An 18768-nucleotide genomic window follows, 5' to 3' on the forward strand; every position below is an offset into this window, starting at 1 on the left:
CCTCTCTCGGCTGACAGTTGAAGACTCCCAGACCTTCTGCCGTCCTCCTCGCCCTTCATGCTCCATGAACTCAGCAGAGTAGCCATGGTCCCAGCGCAAAGTCAGAATCCAAGTTTTAACATGGAGCAACAGGAGAGCGCACGTCACAACTCGGGAGGATTTAATAGATGAGGAAGTAAGTTGTCTTCATTTCACTTTACAGGCTATAACATAAGTAGCTGACAATATATTTTGTTTAGGATAAAATTAAATAATATTTTCCACTCATTCCATTAAACATTTGTTGAGGTTTTCATTGACATTCAAAACAATTTAGTACTGGGTTGTGAGGTTTCATGAAACATCTGATTCTGTTTCATGTTACACCGTCGTCCAGTAGGTGTCGCTCTCGGGTTTAAAATAATCATTGTGAAGCGTCAGGGAGCTGCCATTGAGTGCTCTTTGAAAGTATGGATCTTTAAACTTATTGCACCACCTACTGAGCTCCGGAAAATAGGGAAAACTGCTTCTTCTGCCTACATCGATTTTGATTTGAATTTTCTTTTATTCTGCTGAATCACATCGTTCAATATATGCCCGACCTTCTTTGTAATGGTATCTACCTCCTTGTTTCATTGCTGTGATGTCAGATCCTCAACTTAAATGCTAGGTTTATGCTCCAGTTTTTGAGGCATTAGCCCAATGTTTCCCATTATTTATATGAAAAGAATGTGTTTAATATTTTTAACTAGTTTTTACTATGTTTTATGTCAATCTTGTCTATGTTACATGACATACTGCAATAAGCATTGAATTTATCCCCCATTTCTAAAGATGGAGAATAGGATTGAGAGGCTGTTTGAGAAACTTCAGTCGTGAGAAAACAATATTGGTTTGACGAAGGGAGAAAAGAGCTGAGCCAACAGACTAAAACCAGTGAAAAAGTAGAAGAAGGAAAAAGAAAGATCACAGATTCAAGTCAAAATTATCCTTCAAATGTTCTAAGTAACCATCTCAGCCTGACCTTTTCCTTAAGTCATAAGATCATGAAGCAACGTATTTTTGTTTAGAGGCCACTAGATGGCGCTTTATGCTCCATCATCCATTGATTTGAAAAGCAATTCTGTTGATCTCATTTTTAAAACTCCACCTACCACCTAAGACTTTGATCCATCAGCCCATCACTACTTGAGGAATCTCTCAAAAGGAAAGAGTAGGAGATTTTCTAGAGGGGTATGATTACTTTAGATAAATAATAAAGCAAACAATAAACATATTTAAACAAGACAAATTATTCCATCCACTTCCACCCTTTTAAACAATATAAAAGCTTCCAGTTCTTCATAATTGCTGTTTGGTTAAACATATTTGCCCTCAAAACATTTAATGGAATCTGCTCTGACCCATGCAACACTTACGCGAGGAGTTTCCCGGGCATAAAAAGTGCATTCTCCACTTCTGCCCTGACTTGAGCCACACTTAATGACACTTAGAATTCTCCTTGGATAGTCATTACCTGAAACATTTCCACTCCCTTCCCCACGCTGCAGCAGCATTAATGTGAACATAACGTTGCAAGGTGGGGAAATAATGACACACAAAAACACTTGAAATCCACCGTTTCTATTCTGTAACTCACTTTGGTCCCTCAGAGACTTTCATGGAGTCATCTGGATAAACACCAACATTGTCGCAGAAGATAACATTCCTCACGTTGACTGGACTTCCTTTTTATTTTAGAAACGTTCTCTCAATGAGGCGCGTCAGCCAATCAGTGGTTTCACAGATTTTTGGAGAGGTTAATGAGCCGTGAAGTATTTATTTCAAAGTGGCGAAAAACTTAAAAACTGGCAGTAATGTCAAATTGTGTTATTATGTGATTGAGCTCAAGTGCAATCAGTGTACTTACTGGCAAGCACAGATGTTTGCAGGTTCCTGTGCATCCAAATAAAAGTGAAATGTGTTATTCGTAAACGTACCAATCGATTAGTTTCTGTGACGTACAAAAATATCCCTTTATTTGTGAGTATTGATGTGAAATTATTTTGCATCTGTGACCTTCAGGGAGATGACATTACCATACAAAAGGTCTGTGAATGGATATATGAACTGTGTATAAATATCAAAGATCAACTAATGTGTTAAAGAAAGTGTCTCTTAAATTGATATTTGGCCTCTATTGTAATCACATTGAAAACACTTATTTTTCTGGAGATTAAATCTCATTAACTATAACCTAAGGCTGCTGTAAGTGTGGTTGGTCAAGCATCAGGGTTTTGTGTCTTCAGTTTCCACCTTCAAAGGACACGTTGTATAAACAAAGTGGGGCGGGATTATTAATGACTGGAGGAGGTATTAGGCCCGTTATTACCTCATCATGGGTTCCTCTCTCACAACCTCTCATTCGCCAGGATTTCAGATGGAACTTTATAAAGTAATAAGTTCAAAACATGGTCATGATAAGTGAGTTACTGCATTTTGGAGTGAAGACTTCAACATCTGAAACATGTGAGTGAGTCAGGAGAGTTGGTTAATTGCCCTTTAAGAATGAACCCCCCTAAACAGGTGAAAAACTATCTAGAAGTTGATCAAAAATCTCTGTTAGCTGACTCGTTCATGTTCAATGTAAACAAGCAGTTCCATCTTCCAGATCACAAGATATACATATGTGTTTTGTTGCTAAGTGGTTTTACAATAGCAGGCGCGAATGTTCTTAACGCTGTTGTCGTCCCCAAAAGATCACAATCTTTGTAAAATATGAAGCAAGTTTGATCCAGTCGTGTGTACTCTTCAGCGACCATCTCGCTGTGTGTGCAGCTCAGAGAAGGTCGAGAGAAAGATGCGAGAGAATTAGAGAAAAGCTGTGACAAACGTACGGGAAAAGTGCAACACAGAATACTCATATTTATTAACTTTGAAATACTTTTTCACATATTTAGCAGTCAAATTCAACGGAGCCAGCTTTGTGGCCAATATGAGATAATTTATGATAACTATTCATGTATAGTTACCCTTGGACATACAGTTTATTTGAATGTGAAAGAATCATGCTTGTCATCTGGCAGGACCGACCAAAACATTTCAACAATTAAAATGAATAACAAGTTAATTACTTATTTAGAATTCTTCCCCCGACTTTAGCCGTTATTGACAGCCTTTGGAGTGAAGTATAAAATGTAAGATTGTTGTTTTCTTCTTCAAAGTAGAAATGTCTTTGCTTGATAGATATTTTCATTTAGCCTTTTGTGTACTTGGGTATCAGTCTTGTTTTTGTTCTGTTGTCACTGACAGAGTGCTGACTGACTCTGGGGTGCTTTTTAGCAAATTATACCTATTACTCTTCCACCTTCTATTATGTTTTGATTCAATAAAAGCATGTCCCAATTTTTGAATTAGTGTGAGAAATTACATTAGAAATGATGACAAATCTTAGAAAAACAAAATTTAATAAGCACACATATCTGGAACATCTATTGTTTCATCTTTTGAGGTCTATACGTCACCATCTGCCTTTATTCGCTCACAGGTTCTTCACTTGATCCCGTCTTAACCCTGTTTTTCTTGGTAATGACAAAAGGCTGTTACAAATTATCCGATAAAACACAATAAACAAAAGAAAAAAAAAAGTGCCTCCAGACATCCTTGGTTGTTGACATTGTTTTTTCACTAAGTGAGTCTCATTGTCGGCCATTGTGGTGGTCTGTGATTCAGGTTACGACCCTTTGGCAGTTTGGCGTTATTCTTAAGTCGAGTCCCTCGAAAGGATCACTTTCGAAAATTTCAAACTGATTTTCCTATAAAAGGCAAACAGGTGAGTCTGATACACAAAATATTACGCCATCTCTTTTAAAGCGCTGTCGTTTAATCTCTCCATATAGTTGCGCAGTTCCTTGGAGTCCTCCAGTTCCACGTCCTGGCAGACCCACTGAATGTCCTGCATGTGGCCCCCCGTCAGTGTGTTCACGGTGGGGTAGCTATTGTCTGATGGGATAGCTGTGAACGTGGTGAACTTGACCCGCTTTCTCTTGGTGGTCGGCGAGTCTCCCTTGCTGTCCTTCGCTGTGCAGCCGGTCTCCACGCCCCGGTGCACCTGACCTTGCACGTTTTTTTGTCCTGAGCCACCGTTCAGCAGGTGGCTCCCTTCCTCTAGTCCACTGCTCGAGTCTATCATGGAGGTCTGCTCCTCTTGTTGCGGCGACAAACTGATTTGGCTTTCCAGCAGCTCGGCCTCATTGCCCAGCCACACCCAGTCGTGCGCGTGGTTCAGGCTCTCCTGGCCCTCGATGGTCAGCTCCTTGTGGCGGTACTTGAGAGTGTAGGAGATGCAGTTTATAAGAAAGACCAGAATAGCGAGGCAGAAGACCCCGAGAAGCGCGTACATTCCTATCTCCAGATCTGTCAGTCCTCTGGTGGTCTGGATGAGATCGTCATCTAGGTTGCGTCCGCGGGGGAGGTCCACCTGGGCGGGGAAGTCTGCGAAATCTATCGGGATGTTTTGGCCTCCGTCGTCGGAAAGTTTGTCTCCGCCGGGTCTTCGCATGATCGTGCTCCTTGTCGTGGTGACCCTCCTCAACACCCCGTCCTCCATGTCGGACACGGAGCTGCCGAAGTACTGGTTGTCGAAGCCGGACCTGGGTCGCCCGGCGTTCTCCATCTCCTCACCGTCCGTGACATAATCGCTGCTCCCTCCTCTCGCGCTGTCGCTGTAACCGAACCTCACTCTGACGTTGCAGTTTCCTGCTGCCAGAACGCTGCGCCGCTTAAGCTTCTGACAGATTTCGCACACGGTCATCTCCACTCGGACGAGGAGGCCTTGGCCCTCCGCCTCTGTCACGATGACAGGCCATTTCCACGAGGGGTCGTGATGCACTGTCACTATTTCCTCGGCCAGGGAGGTGGCTGTCAGGACGAAGAAGTCCGGGTTGTAGAGGTCCAGGGGAGCCACCGAGCCGTCGCTGAACTGCAGCCACGCACTGATCAAGGCTTCCTGTGGAAACAGGTACAAACAAAGCAGGTTACGCTTCCAGCTGCACCGGCAACAGATGGTGAATGTTACTTTAATGCATTAACACATATAATTTATTGAAATGACTTTTTTTCCAAAATGAAAACATCAACCAGATGTTGTTTAGAAACCCTAGATGCTTTTGGCAGCTTCCTGCAGGGACGTTGTAAATTAGTCACACAGAGACACACATTAGGTCACACACAAACACACACAAATGTGCCTTTAAACATCATTGTGTACTCTCTTGACTAATCACTTCGTATGTTTTTCAACATGAGGGAGTTTTTCATAATGGGCAAATATTGACTCAATTAATCACGTATTTACCGCAAAATATTTTTCATAGTCCTTCAGCAAGTAAGTACGTTAACAAAACATGAGTTTTGTTCGACAGAATAGTTCAAGGGATTCAGAGCATTTCCGAAGAATTCAACGTTTTGTGACCACTACATGTTACGTGATGAAAAACACCGGCTCAATTCCATGATCAGCCTCTAGAAGCCTTTTCAAACGGAATTATCTGACTCATATGTTCCAAGAAATGAAATGCCCAAGTTAGCCTTGTACATGTCAATCACAAGCCTGGTTGTCCATCTCTGCTTTGGTGATTGCTGCCCCACTTTTCTCCTCTTTTTTTAAATCCTTTACAATCAGAGACAGAATGTTTTAACAGTTGGAAAATAACTAATATTACTCTACTTCACATTTCTACTTTATTTATTTTTTGACTTTATGTAAATACATTTGAAATGGTCAATTAATCAACATCTATTACTCAATACCATGTCATTTATGTTCCCTTTTGTCTCACTTCCTGGTTTTATTGTGAAGTCCTGTGCCGTGTCTCAAATCGCATACTAATCTCAAATTTAGTATTTTTAGTGCGTTAGTGCGTCTCAATTCTTATTATGCGAAATTTAGTGCGCCATGCACACTAAATTGGCGTACTAAAACGCCCACAAAACTGAGTATGGTTCGATGGACACAATCTACCCTAAACAGCTGCCATCTTAGTGACGTTTTAAACGGAAGGTACGTCATATATAAATGCATATATATATATATATATATATATAATTATATACGTACAGGTGTATTTTCCGCAGCAGTAGAAGGATGACACGTCTTCGGTGCTGATACCAGCTTAAATATCTCGTGAATATTTCGATTCTCATATGTTTTCTTTATTTCATTTTCCAAACTTGCAAAACGTGCTGCCAGCAGGTGTCGGCGATAGCGTTCAAACAGCTGGTTGAAACCATCGTTAAATAGAAGTAGAAGAAGAAGCTGTCGCCTCAAATCTGGTAATGCGTAGCGGCGGTGTTTGATTTGAGACATACTATCTGTGGATAATTTGCGTACTTGTATGTACACTATCCTGATGCATACTAGCTTCTAGTATACTAAGAGAAGTATGCGATTTGAGACACAGCACTGATCTTTGTCTTGTCAACTTCCTCTTATGCTCCTGACCTGATTGACCTGATTTGTGTCCCCTGTTGCTTCGTCTCACCTGATACATATTCCCCTTGATTGTTGTGTGTTCAAAAAAAACCCTCCCTTTTCTCTGTTGTGACCTCAAACCTCTGTGGGACGTGTTTTGCTAAAGTTTAGAATTTGTTCAGTTCAGTTGGGGGTTTTTGCTGGTTTTCTCTAGGAACTATTATTTCTTCGTACAGTACAAAAGAAAAATTGTTGATAGATTATCCTATTTGAGAGGCTCCCAAACTGTTTAGGGTGTACCTCGTCTTTTTGTCAAAGTAACTGCTAAAGACTGAAGCCCCACAAATCCCACAGTATCATAGCTTTTACATGTAAAGTTAAAGCAGTTTTACTGAAGATTAAAGAGCAACTAATGTGTTGGTTTAAGTGTCTCTTAAATATTTCTTGGTACTCAATTGTATCAGTATGTGTCTGTTTTTGTACAAAACTCTCTTTTCATTGAAATATTTACATTAGAAAATGTGCTTAAACCCCGCCCACTGAAAACCCTTTGGTTTTTATGGAGATTAAATCCTGTTTACCATAACCATGCCCACTCTCCGTGATTGGTGAAACATTGTGGTTTGTCACCGCACGTCATCGATTCCGGTAGTCTCCAACTCCAAGGGACTTGTTGTATTAACAAAGCGGATGTGATTACAGCTAGCTGAAGGAGGAGTTAAGACCATTATTGCGTAACCTCTCGTTCGCCGAGATTTTGGGTCCTCACATAATTGTTCCTCCCACTGTGAGAAAAGTGTAATTGCAACAGTATAATTTCCTGAAAACTGAAGCTCTGCCAGCCTAGCTGCAGTCTGCATTTGATTTTTTTTTTTTTTTACAAATCAGAATAAAAGGCTATATTGGGTCAGTTTTCTCTTCCCGGAAGCTTTGAAAGGCCGCTCAGTACATTAGCCGTAATTGAGATGAATGGAATTGCCGTTTCTGAGCCACAGCACATAAAGCAGTTTATTGATCACATGCTGACTGGTCTGCTTGCCAAAAAGTGTGCCCATAAAGAGCATCATTAAAACAATACTCGGATATTTTTACTGTGCGAGTCAGGACTTTTCAAAATTAAACCAATCGCCGGTGAAAGCGTTAAAAAAAAAAAAACTTTTTCTGTTTGAAATGAAAAGAGAAATCAGAGATTTGAAGCGATCTTCCGATATATCTGACCTGCTTGGGGCTCTGCAGGACCACCTGTGTGCTTGTCGTGGCGAGAATGGCTTTGTTGCTCCCCGGACTGAGCTGCAAGCTCATAGATAATCCCGTGACAAGCTGGACGCCCAGCTCGGTGATCGTCACCTTCTCATCCACCACGGTGACGGTCTTCTCGGCCAGGATGGAGTCTGATAGGGGCGACAACACCTTCGAAAGGAAAAAGAAAGCGGACGAATGAGACATACAAGTTGTCAACTAGAGATTTGTCAACATGTTTTTTAGTTTTGTGTGTATGTGTATACCTTCTTTTGAAGGCGTCATGTATATGTATATCTCAGTCAGACAGTTTTCATCAGGAAAAAACATTTTCAGCTTGATTGAGAAGTGAAGGCTACATCTAGACGCACAAGCTTTCCAAACATAAACTTCTGCTGACCACTTTGCCTGATTGACGGCTGAATCTTCGCAAATGGAGGGTAGAAAACATCACACGTCTCCGACTCGAGGAAAAGCAGATTATCACGAATTACAGGTGATTTCGGAAAACCGTCTCGCCGAGCGTTTCATCTAACATAAAAGGCTCACGGACTTTCTGCGCAATATGCGAAATGTTGCAAGAAACCAAACTTCTTTATTTTATCTATTTTCTCAGGCTGTCGACATCAAACGGCGGCTCCGGCTGCCACCCGGTCGCCGCCGCTCTTGCAGGTACGGATCAATTCTCTTTGATTACGACTGGTAATCCAGGGGAGAGACCCGCTTTGACCCGTGAAGAAGGGATGTCATACTGTGTGTATGATGAATGCCATTGGTCGGTCTGACTTCTATTTATTTTTTTTAAGGCATCGCCATAGTCGTAGATACGGATCATCCCAGCTGTCAGGCTTACCAGGTTTTTCTTCTGATAAATACCTGTGTCATCATACAAAGTGAGTAGATATATTTGGCAAAATCAAAAATTGTCGGAACGTCTTTCAGGGTAATGCATCTTAATACGATCGCATGAACATAAAGCCATGACCCAGGTGTTAATTGCTCAAGTAGCTGAATGAAATCAAAGGTTTGTGAACGAGCTAGACGAGCTGGACTAGACTGACTGATCGGATGGATCAAGCCTGGATGAGTCAGGAGCTCAAGTTAGATGTATAAAAGGTGAAATAAAGTCCTTTTTTTGTGGGCAGTTTTATCAACCCTCTCTGGTCCAGGTTCAACTGGTACTAGTGCCTTTTTACTTTTTTTTTTACCCCCCAATACATTTGAAAAATCACAAAATTAAACATGAAAAATTGTATGTTTGCAATACATGGTTGTGTTTACTTTTGAAGTTTGTATAAAAGTTACAGACACCCTGTAAACAACAAGGGATGAGATTAAATGAAGCAGTAAATGACAACAACAATAAACATATACATGTCACAGACCATTTAGACGAATCTGGAAGGCAAATATAAGATGTTTTAAAACCTAATTCCCATTTAATAATAATAAAATGTACATATTTGTGCTACTGCAGGACAGAGCAGCACGTCACTGGCCACACACATTAAAGTGTTGCTTCTCTTGCAGACCACCTGGAGGCGGCGCCTGCACTTCTGCCTGCTATTTGTGGCTTTTTGACAAACAATTACTCCTGGCCTGGTGTTCCCTTCACATCATCAATGATACAAAAGTATTTCCCAGCATTCCTACCAGCCATTAACTCTGGCTGGATTGAGGAACCAGGGCTCAGCACAGGGATGGACTTCTGCGACGTGATCCTTCGAAAATCTGGACCTGTCGTCCGATCGCCCTCATCTGTGTACTGGTCTCTTTCAGAGTCGATAACTCATGCTTCTCTGCTAGGAAATCTTCTCTAGCGAAAAGTAATAGCGATCAACCCGCTCTCTTGGAGCGACGCACAGCACCTTCTGTGTTTATTGACATGCTCAACTTAATCCGTTTCAAAGTGGAAATCCAAATCTCATTCCCACACAGAAGTCGCTTCATCTCCAACCATAATTAAAAATCTGGTTTACTATTTAGAGTCTGAATATTTGACACTATCTTGAACGCAGCTTTCACTTTTAAACCCACATTGCACTGATGGCGTGATGCACTGGTGACGATGAGCCAGTTGAACATGTAAAGTCGGACTAGAAACTGTGGTTCACAGAATGCATATATGTCAGAAACATTACAGTGTGTCGCTCTTACTCCATTATGAATGAGAAATATTCCCAGCAACTTCCTAAATCCATGACGATGTCTTACCTAACTGGTCGGCCATTACAATATTCATGCGGTTCTGAGTGTGGGAGCCATCGGTCTCTCCTGCCAACTCCTGAACGCCTCCTGAGCAATCTATGACTCACCTGTAAACACCTGTCTTCTCTAATCAAATTTTCACTGACAGCACCATCTGTTACCGTCCCCTGAATAAACCACTCCCGTTTCATCATGAATCATCTTTAGACTAACACTACAAAGGAGATGAATTTAACAGACGGCACACTTGAACAGTCGGGGGTCACAGTCGCTCGCTGGCGGCTTCGTTCGAGGCTGGCGTCCTGTGTTAGATTTGGACTTGAATCAGCTTCTTTGCAGATGTCTAGACAGTTTCATTTAACTTTTTGTCATTTATTTGTATTTTCAAGTTTTTTAAATAAATCACCTTCTACCTCATAACAGAATGCAAATTTAATGAATAAACACACTGGAAAGAGAAGTTAGTCCTGAAAAAGGTTTTTAAAGGGAATGGTGAAAACTAAAAATGTCTATGCTAATGTAGCAACTGGCGCTCTCTTATCTTTGTCCAAAAAATACACTTAAAAACATCCATGTACCTCCTTAGTGCTGGTCTGCAATGACAAACTTGTATTGAAACCTCGGCATGAGGGATTGTATCAGAAAAAAGTGTAACAAGTCTTTATTTAATGATTGTTTTTTGCTGAAGATCCCAGTCTATCAATGTTAATCTTTCATATGTACATTGACAATTGGACCTTGAGCTCCGGCTAAAAAACAATTTTGAATATACAGACTTAGTTTTCTCAGAACAATTCCTTATTTCAAGGCTTCAAGTCAAGATGGACGTTAAAGATGAGCAGTAGGCAGGTATTTGGATGTTTTTTTTGGTGTCTTTTTTGGACAAAGATGAAGACATCTGAGCTCCAGTTGCTACAATAAAATGAATAAACATTTTTGCCTTTAACTCAAAAAAAGGAACAGATTACTCTGAAAATGATTCCAACCCTTAGTCGACATGAGGGTGAGTAGAAAATGTGTGAAGATTGAATTTTATCACACACCAAATATTTAGAATGATTATTTAATTTATAGTCAAAATCTAACTAACCAAAAACATAAGTAAACTTTACTTTACTTTTTATTATCTGACATGTGTGAATCACCATCGCTTCCTGAATGGTTTAAAATAAATATGTCTGCAGTCTTAATAAGTATTACGCTCTTCTGCGTCCCCACATCTACTTACTCCATACTATCCACAAATGTTTCATGTGTTTGCTTACTCACAACTTGTTTACTGTCTGCTTGTTTACATCTGTGGTTCCACTTATTACATCACAAAACAGCCCCTCAAGTTTGACCTACTTATTACAACTGAACCTTGCTATCGCCTACTTGACAATGTCATTAATGTTATATAAAAATAGACCTGTTAATTCATATTTATTTTAGCAAACAGAATATAAAAATAATCCATGATATTTCTAATGATAGTTTGATAGTTTAGTCTAGTTTGTTAATTATATAATGGACCCTCTTTAACCCTTGTGTTTTCCCAGGGTCAAGGTGACCTGTGTTGCTTCTAGGTCAAGTATAATGACCCCTCTGGTTATATATATATATACCATTGTTCATCAAACAATTAAAAGAAAAATCAGGTCACCTTAAACCTTGGATAACATGAGGGTTAAATACTGAAGACATTTTTGACTTTCTGAAGATTTTTGAGTTGTCATGGGGTTAACACGTATTGAAACATTATTGGCGGATTTAAAAAAAACTATAAAACGGTAATTGAAGTGTAATTTCTGTATCTCATTATATTAAAAATGAGACTCATTTCTGGACTTTTCACTCATCATTAACTCAAATTAGATTTTTTTAAATGAAACAAGACATAAAAACTGGATTATATTTTAGTTGTAGGAGTGTATGTGAACAATATTAGCTCCTTCAAGTCAGTTTTATTTTCCAAAACCAACATTTTGTTCAAAGCTAGTCCAACATGTGAAGGACAAACAACAATCTCTTGATAAATACAACAATAAAGTGGTGAGAATCCGACTGCTCATCTCAGGCTGTTGTGACGAGCCACATTATCTCCTGAAGTAGACTGAAAGAATGGTTGAGAATTTCAAAATGTTTTTCATGTGACACTTATTAGTTCTAGACTGACATCCTTGTCTGTGCTGAATGGGCTTCATTATGATCAAAATAAAGACTCAACCTTGGATTCATTTCATCACTAATGACATTCATTACCATCAATTGAGTCGGGACCTTCTGTGCAAAAAGGAAATCACACAACAATGTCTGTGGTTGCCAGCTTTGTGAAGTTGAAAATCAACTAAGGAATGTCAATGAAATGGCAAACCTTCCTGACGTCCATTTGTTTGTGCGACGACACGTACCTGCACGGTCGTCATGCCTGTGTCTCGTCCCACCAAGGTGCGTCGGTCCAGCAGTTGTGCGATCTTCTGGTTCTCCACCTTCACAAACTCCCACACCAACTCCGTTATGTCCACCTGCCAATCGGTGCCGAGCATGTATTTGGTCTGGCCCCTGGAGTCCGCTGACTCGGCGATAAAATGAGTCAGGATCCTGACTGTGGCGTGCTGGTACTGCAGGGTACAGGTTCTTCCTCGCCTGTCGTCCTCCTCCTCATCCTCGCTGTTCCGTGCCGACCTGGCAATTAGAAAGAAGAAGGCTGAATATCTACAACCCTCCCTCTGGCAGATTTGCAAGACTGAACCTTGCTGGGCTTGGACGACTCCCAAAATCAATTTTACTCAAAACCACACATAATTCTCCGCCACAATTAAATATGGTTAGTAGATTGATGGTTGAAGCTAAATCATGACGCTAATAGAAGGTATCCACCATCTTTCTCTGTATCTATGTGGCCCGTATTTGTATAATAACTAAAATATGATGTAGAAAAGTATTGCTGTATAGATATTTTAACTGTAATATAACACAACCTTTGTTTTTGTTCTTACTTTTTCTCCTTATTGTGTGTCTAAACATTCTCGTACCTTTTGGTATAACTTCCTGCATCTGAAAAAGTGAATTAAAATAAAATTAAAGTTTCTTTTATTTCACCCTTTCTTCTAAAGATCTTAAAATATTTAATTTATTCCTTTTCTATTCATTAGGAACTGAGTAACAATTGGTTTCAGAGGCCCAGTAAAGACAGTAATAAAATTATAAAAATGTTAGTTTAATTTACAAAATCTTTAAGCTAAATGTATATAAATGAAAGTTATTTTCTCACATTTAAAACGGCATGCACGGCATATTTGGAACTTGTTTGTATCCTACTTTAAGGTTATAAATATATGTATCCAGACTTAACAGTCATTTATGACAACTATTTGACTCTGTTTTCACTGGACCTTCCGATTTAAAGTGTTATTGAATTCCCAAAACAGCTCCTGATTACTCCCTTAAAACTTCATTGAAACATCGAAACAGGTTCCTCACTAACACAGCTCTGCCTCCAGCACTCCATTGTTGGGTTTATCGATAACTACATTTCTTATTTCAATTTGACACAGACGACACCCTGGGGTGTTATGCAGCAGTATCTAAACACCTGGAGTGAATAAATGCTGTTTTTTGGCTCTTGAGTTTAACACACTTGGGCACAATAGAGGCACTTGTAAAGGTGCTTCGTCTCCAAAACCACTCATGGGGTACTTGACTGTAGACCAACTTCTTAATCTCATCATCATTATTTGCTCCTTCTGCGCCCTTCCGTGCACAAAGGCACCCGCCAGCCGAGGTCGAGATCATGATGAAGGGGGAAAGAAAAGACATTAATCTCAAACTGTTTTTCTAGCGATTATCCGCTCGGCTTGTCTCTTTCTGTCTGAATCCTGGGAGAAAATCTGATTGCATGCAAAGCCAGAGGAATAAAGATGTCTACTGGGAGAAAAAAAGCAGAAAGATGGTGAGATTTGGAATCAAGGGCTTAAAATACTTCATGGAGTTACCAAATTCACTAAAGGCTGAAGGATAGCTGATCAAAGAGACATCGTTCCTCGAGGACAATTGGACGGTAATAGAATTTCCTAAACGGTTGTGGCTTTAAAAAAGAAAATCATTTTTCTGACCTCAGGGCTTTTCCTCGTCAGGTTGAAGTGAATAAACATGTATAACATACAACTATAATATATTTTACTTAAAAAAACATGCACATTTTATTTTAGTTTGTGTCCGTGTTTAAACAAGAAGGAGCGGTCTCACCTGCAGTTGATACAAAATTTCCCCAATTCTTTGAACTCTTCACTGGCTGCCAGTTTCTTTCAGGATCAATTTTAAAATTCTTACTTTCAGAGCTATTCATGGTCAGGCTCCTCCTTACATCAGTGATCTGATCCAGCCTTACACCCCAGCTTGAGCTCTGAGGTCTGTGGATCAAAATCTACTGATGGTTCCTGAACACGCTTTCGGACCAGAGGAGAAAAATCCTTCCTTTTAGTTGTCCTGTGTGTAATGCCCAGAGATTAGGGTGTCCCCTGCCTCACACCCGAAGAAACTGGGATAGGCTCCAGCCACCTTGAGACCCCTATAATTATTAAGTGTCACAGAAAATGCATAAATGAATGAACCTAGTCAACCGTGGCTACTCGTTTCTTCCACCCTTGGTGAACGACTCTGGACAAGTTTTCAGAATGAAAGTGTTGCCTCCCCACAAGGGATATCGTTTGTCACTTAAGATGTTTCCAGTTTTTGCTTAAATAATATCTGTATCTGGCGCACGGTGGCACATTTTACTCCGGCTTCCTCCCCAGAGTCCAAAAACATTCCAGAGGTTTATTGGCAACTTGGGGAAATTGTCCGTAGGTAATAGTGTGTGTGGCAATGGTTGTATCTCTTTGTGTGCCCTGCAACAGACTGGCGACCTGTCCAGGGTGTCCCCCGCCTCTCCCCCATTGAAACTGAGATTCCAATAAGGGAAAAACCAGCAATAATAGATCGATGGATGGATTAACTGCCCCTAGAGCAAGGTTTGAGCTGGGTTTTATTTTGATACTCAGGACCTTAAAACTGGTTTGATGGCACCCTTAAATCCCTGACCTTTACAACTGCAGCTATTTACGATTAAATATTTCTTTCCACTTTTATCACCTAAACAACACAGTAAACGAGCATGTTGTGATGAGATTGTAATCCCACTCTGTTCAGGCTTGAGGGCAGCTGCTTAAAAATAAGGTAAGAGGTTTATTCCTGCATTTTTCATTGTATTCCTTGCAACCCTTGTTTCTTGTTAGAAACATCTTGTATGATCTGAAATTCATCCTCAGGATGTATCCTGTGGTCATAGGAGGTTTGGGGTCTCACAACATTTTACACCCTCACTGAGGCTAACCTGCCACACCTGCGTCTGGTGAGCAACATCAAGTAAGGACTTTTGATCCACAGCCGCCTAGTATCTATTTCTGCAGCTCCTCTGGCGTTTTGGACAACTATCCTCTTCGCTGCCCTTTCAAACCCCAGCCAGCTGAGAATGTTGTTGAGCGATCTTCATGCAACGCTTTGACAGGCTACTTTTATGGACCTGTAGATCGCCCTCCAGCCCAAGTAAGGGTCCACAACGTGTTTATATGTAGTCAACTTTGCTCCCTTGCTGATGGGAAATGTCAAATCTACAGGCCTTGATGAAAAGGATAATGTAAATGAAGATTGATCTGAGCAGAGAAGTGCTTTAACAGACTTTTATTGAGGGAAACTACAGTTAGCTTTCTGAATATTTCATGAATATTATCTGTCAACACCACTGCAAAGAAAACAAACCAAGTATAAATATATAGTTTCTGTTTTATTCTCGCAAAACAAAAAAAGAGAAACACAGCACTGGGTTAATTATCTGAGATAGAGGTTATGTAAGTTTCAGAAAAAAAACTCTTCTTCTCATCTTTTTTCAAGTGTTTATCTTCAACTCAGTAACCACTGAAAACAACATCTAATCAAAGGGCAACATTTGAATTCCAGTAGGAGCAAAAAAGATGCTAAATTAGATGCAAATGAGCTATTTTTTTTCTCTCTAAAAAGTTAAAGTGAATAATGTAAGAGGTGCTGACTCGAGTATGGTCTGGTCACTAATGAACTTTATAATGACTCAGTTAATGCTTGTCAAGTGTTGTTGTGTAAGCAATAGTGAGGGGGTTCTGATAATATTTACACTTTTAACATGTGGAATCAGAAATATTTTTTATTTATTTTAGTTTTTAGTAATAATGTTTTGTTTAACCCACAAACACTTGGGTAAACTTTCTGACTTAAACAGGAAATCTGATTTGATGTCACATTTTATAGTTCTATGCCTGTCATCTTTATAAGTAAGTAAGTATGAAAATGTCTTAAGATGTTTCTTGAAGGAGTCAGTAGATCCATCAAACACAGAGGGAGAGGAAGATCGTTCCAAAGCTTAGGAGCAACAGCCTGGATCGATTTCTCTCCTCTGGTCCTGAACCGTGTTCAGGAACCATCACTAGATTCTGATCCACAGACCTCAGAGCCCGAGCTGGGGTGTAAGGCTGGATCAGATCACTGATGTAAGGAGGAGCCTGACCATGAATAGATCTGAATGTAAGAACCTGAATTTTAAAGTTGATCCTGAAAGAAACTGGCAGCCAGTGAAGAGTTTTAAGGATCGGGGAAATGTAAGTTCTTCTACTAGAGCAAGTCAGAATTCTCGCTGCAGAGTTTTGTGCAGGTGAGACAGCTCCTTCTTGATTGGACACGAAAATAAACTGTTACAATAGTCTAAATGAGAAGACACAAACGCATGGATTATAAAATCCAGATTATGTTGTGACATCATTTTTCTAAATTTAGAGATTATTCTCAGTTGAATGAAACAGTTTCTGGTCAGTTTTCTGCAGTGTTATACTAGAATAATAATAATAGTTTTAAAGGCCTACATGAATACAAGAGGAATGTCAACTGACCCTATAGACATCTTTCTCTAACTATAAACTTGGATCAGTGATTTATTTTTCACGGTTCTTCTACTAATCAAGGCTGCTGACACCTCAACAAAGTGACACATTTAATGGACGATGCTTTTAAGATTCAGCAGCCTTGAGTCTGCATATGCATTTGATTAAGGTGTTTTATATACATTTTATTTCCTGAAGTTTGGCCATGAGGAACAAAAGTAGAGAGATACAAGTTTAATAAACAAATAAATGGGGGAAACTTTCACCTAAAACGTGTGTTTGATATGGAATAAGAAGTTTTTACAGTGCAAATTCAGCTTCAATATTTTCCAGAGGCTTGTTTCCTTATCTTCAAATCGCTCCCGTCATATTTATGCACGTCTAGACACTATCAGCTCCTCAGTGTTCACTTGCAAGTCCAAGCTAATAGTTTGGTGTAACGTATTCAGGCAAGAAAAAGACGAGAGTAAAGTTCCAACCACGTCCACTGATACTAATCTGATCTGTCAGTGCGCATCCATCTCCAAATGTAATCTAAGGTTAATCCAATAAACAAATCACACTCTGCACCAGGAACAACCTGCTTCACAAAGCATCTTTGCTTTCCGCTTCATCCACTTTCAAACACTGCTCTGACTTCAGAAGAGATGTTGCATATTAATGTGTTTGTCATGCTTATTTTCGCCGTGCGTCATGCATCGTGGGCCGCATTTGTTTTGGCGTTTTGCTGCATTTTATTTTCTGCTTCAATAACACGACAGGGGTCATTTGTACAGGAATAGGCAGCGCTGTGTCTATATATACAGACGGAATTCTATCTAAAGACAATTGTTTGTTGTTGTTTTTCTGTTATAAATATAGCCATCGATTTTACTTGCTGAGGAAGAAACAAGAGAAATTAGCAGTCAATAGTGCTTTTTCATGATTTGTTGAAACTTCAATTCTTCAAGATGATGTCATTCTTAAAACTCCAAAGCACTAGTGCCTACGGTAGAAAATTACAACTGGAGTAACCATCAAACTGACAATAACTTAAAAAAAATTGTCACAAAAGAATGTGTCTTTAAAAAATGAATTTCTGAATTGTTATTAGTTATTTTCCAGGAGTGTGAGGCAAAATTATTGGTTAATCAGATCCAACATTAAAGCTAAAGGCTTCTTTTGAAAATGAAAAACATGCAAACTTTTTGGGAGTTATTTTTGCAAAGTAAAAAGCTATTAACATCTACAGTATTTTTATCTTCTGTCAGTATTATCTTGGCGCTAAATTTTATGTGCGCAGAAGCAAGTTCAGGTTCAATTGTGTTAGAATAATACTATCTTATATTCTCTTATTCTCTAACATTGGATGTTATAACGACAGTGGTGAAAAGAGAAAAGCCTAAACTTCGTTCTTATTTGATTGTGATGTAACGAAGAAATGTGATAATATTTAAGTGTGCCAACAAATTCTTAACATCTTAATATTTGGTTCATATGTTGCTTTTTTTATATGAGCTCACGTCAGGTTTAAGTAGGTCATCAACACAAGCCTCCAAAATCTTTCTTGGTCACTAAAATGTTTTAATATTGACTGTGAAATCTAAAATCTATACAATAAGTCACCTGAAGTCAGTGTTGCACCTTCAGCATTTTTTATCTGACTGTTGTAAAGGCTGTGGAATTAAAGAAAAGTGTTTATTATTATTTAATTTAGCAGATATATAAAAAAAAGAACTTCCAATATTGAAACATTAATGTAAAAATGGTTAAATTTGTATTCACTTGACTTGAAAATACAAGGTAAATATACTTCAGCTGTCTACTTTTCAGGAATCTTTTTGTGTTCAAAAGCAAGAGCAACATCCTTTTCTTCTGTATTTTCACAGATGGTGATTGAATTTGACACCCTTGCCCAAGAGTGCTGAGCACGAGTTGTGTCTGTATAATTCAGCAATGGCGGTGACTGAAGAATGCACTTGG

At 39.5% G+C, this 18768-nt stretch overlaps 1 protein-coding gene across 2 annotated transcripts in view; it reads right to left on the reverse strand.

Annotated features, from left to right (window-relative positions):
* Positions 1-3496: 3496 nt before the first annotated feature.
* Positions 3497-18768, reverse strand: part of LOC148088281 (transmembrane protein 132C) — a 185200-nt gene continuing 169928 nt past the window's right edge. For both annotated transcript variants that reach the window (XM_087795911.1, XM_087795903.1), the window contains 3 exons: positions 12271-12544; positions 7649-7840; positions 3497-4966 (listed from right to left, as the gene is read on the reverse strand). In XM_087795911.1, the coding sequence (XP_087652037.1) occupies positions 3812-4966; positions 7649-7840; positions 12271-12544 (1621 nt within the window). In that variant the 3' untranslated portion in view covers positions 3497-3811. The remainder of the gene's footprint in view (positions 4967-7648; positions 7841-12270; positions 12545-18768) is intronic.

This window comes from Callionymus lyra, chromosome 1 (assembly GCF_982586985.1).
Source record: "Callionymus lyra chromosome 1, fCalLyr1.hap1.1, whole genome shotgun sequence".
Classification (NCBI taxonomy): Eukaryota; Metazoa; Chordata; class Actinopteri; order Syngnathiformes; family Callionymidae; genus Callionymus; species Callionymus lyra.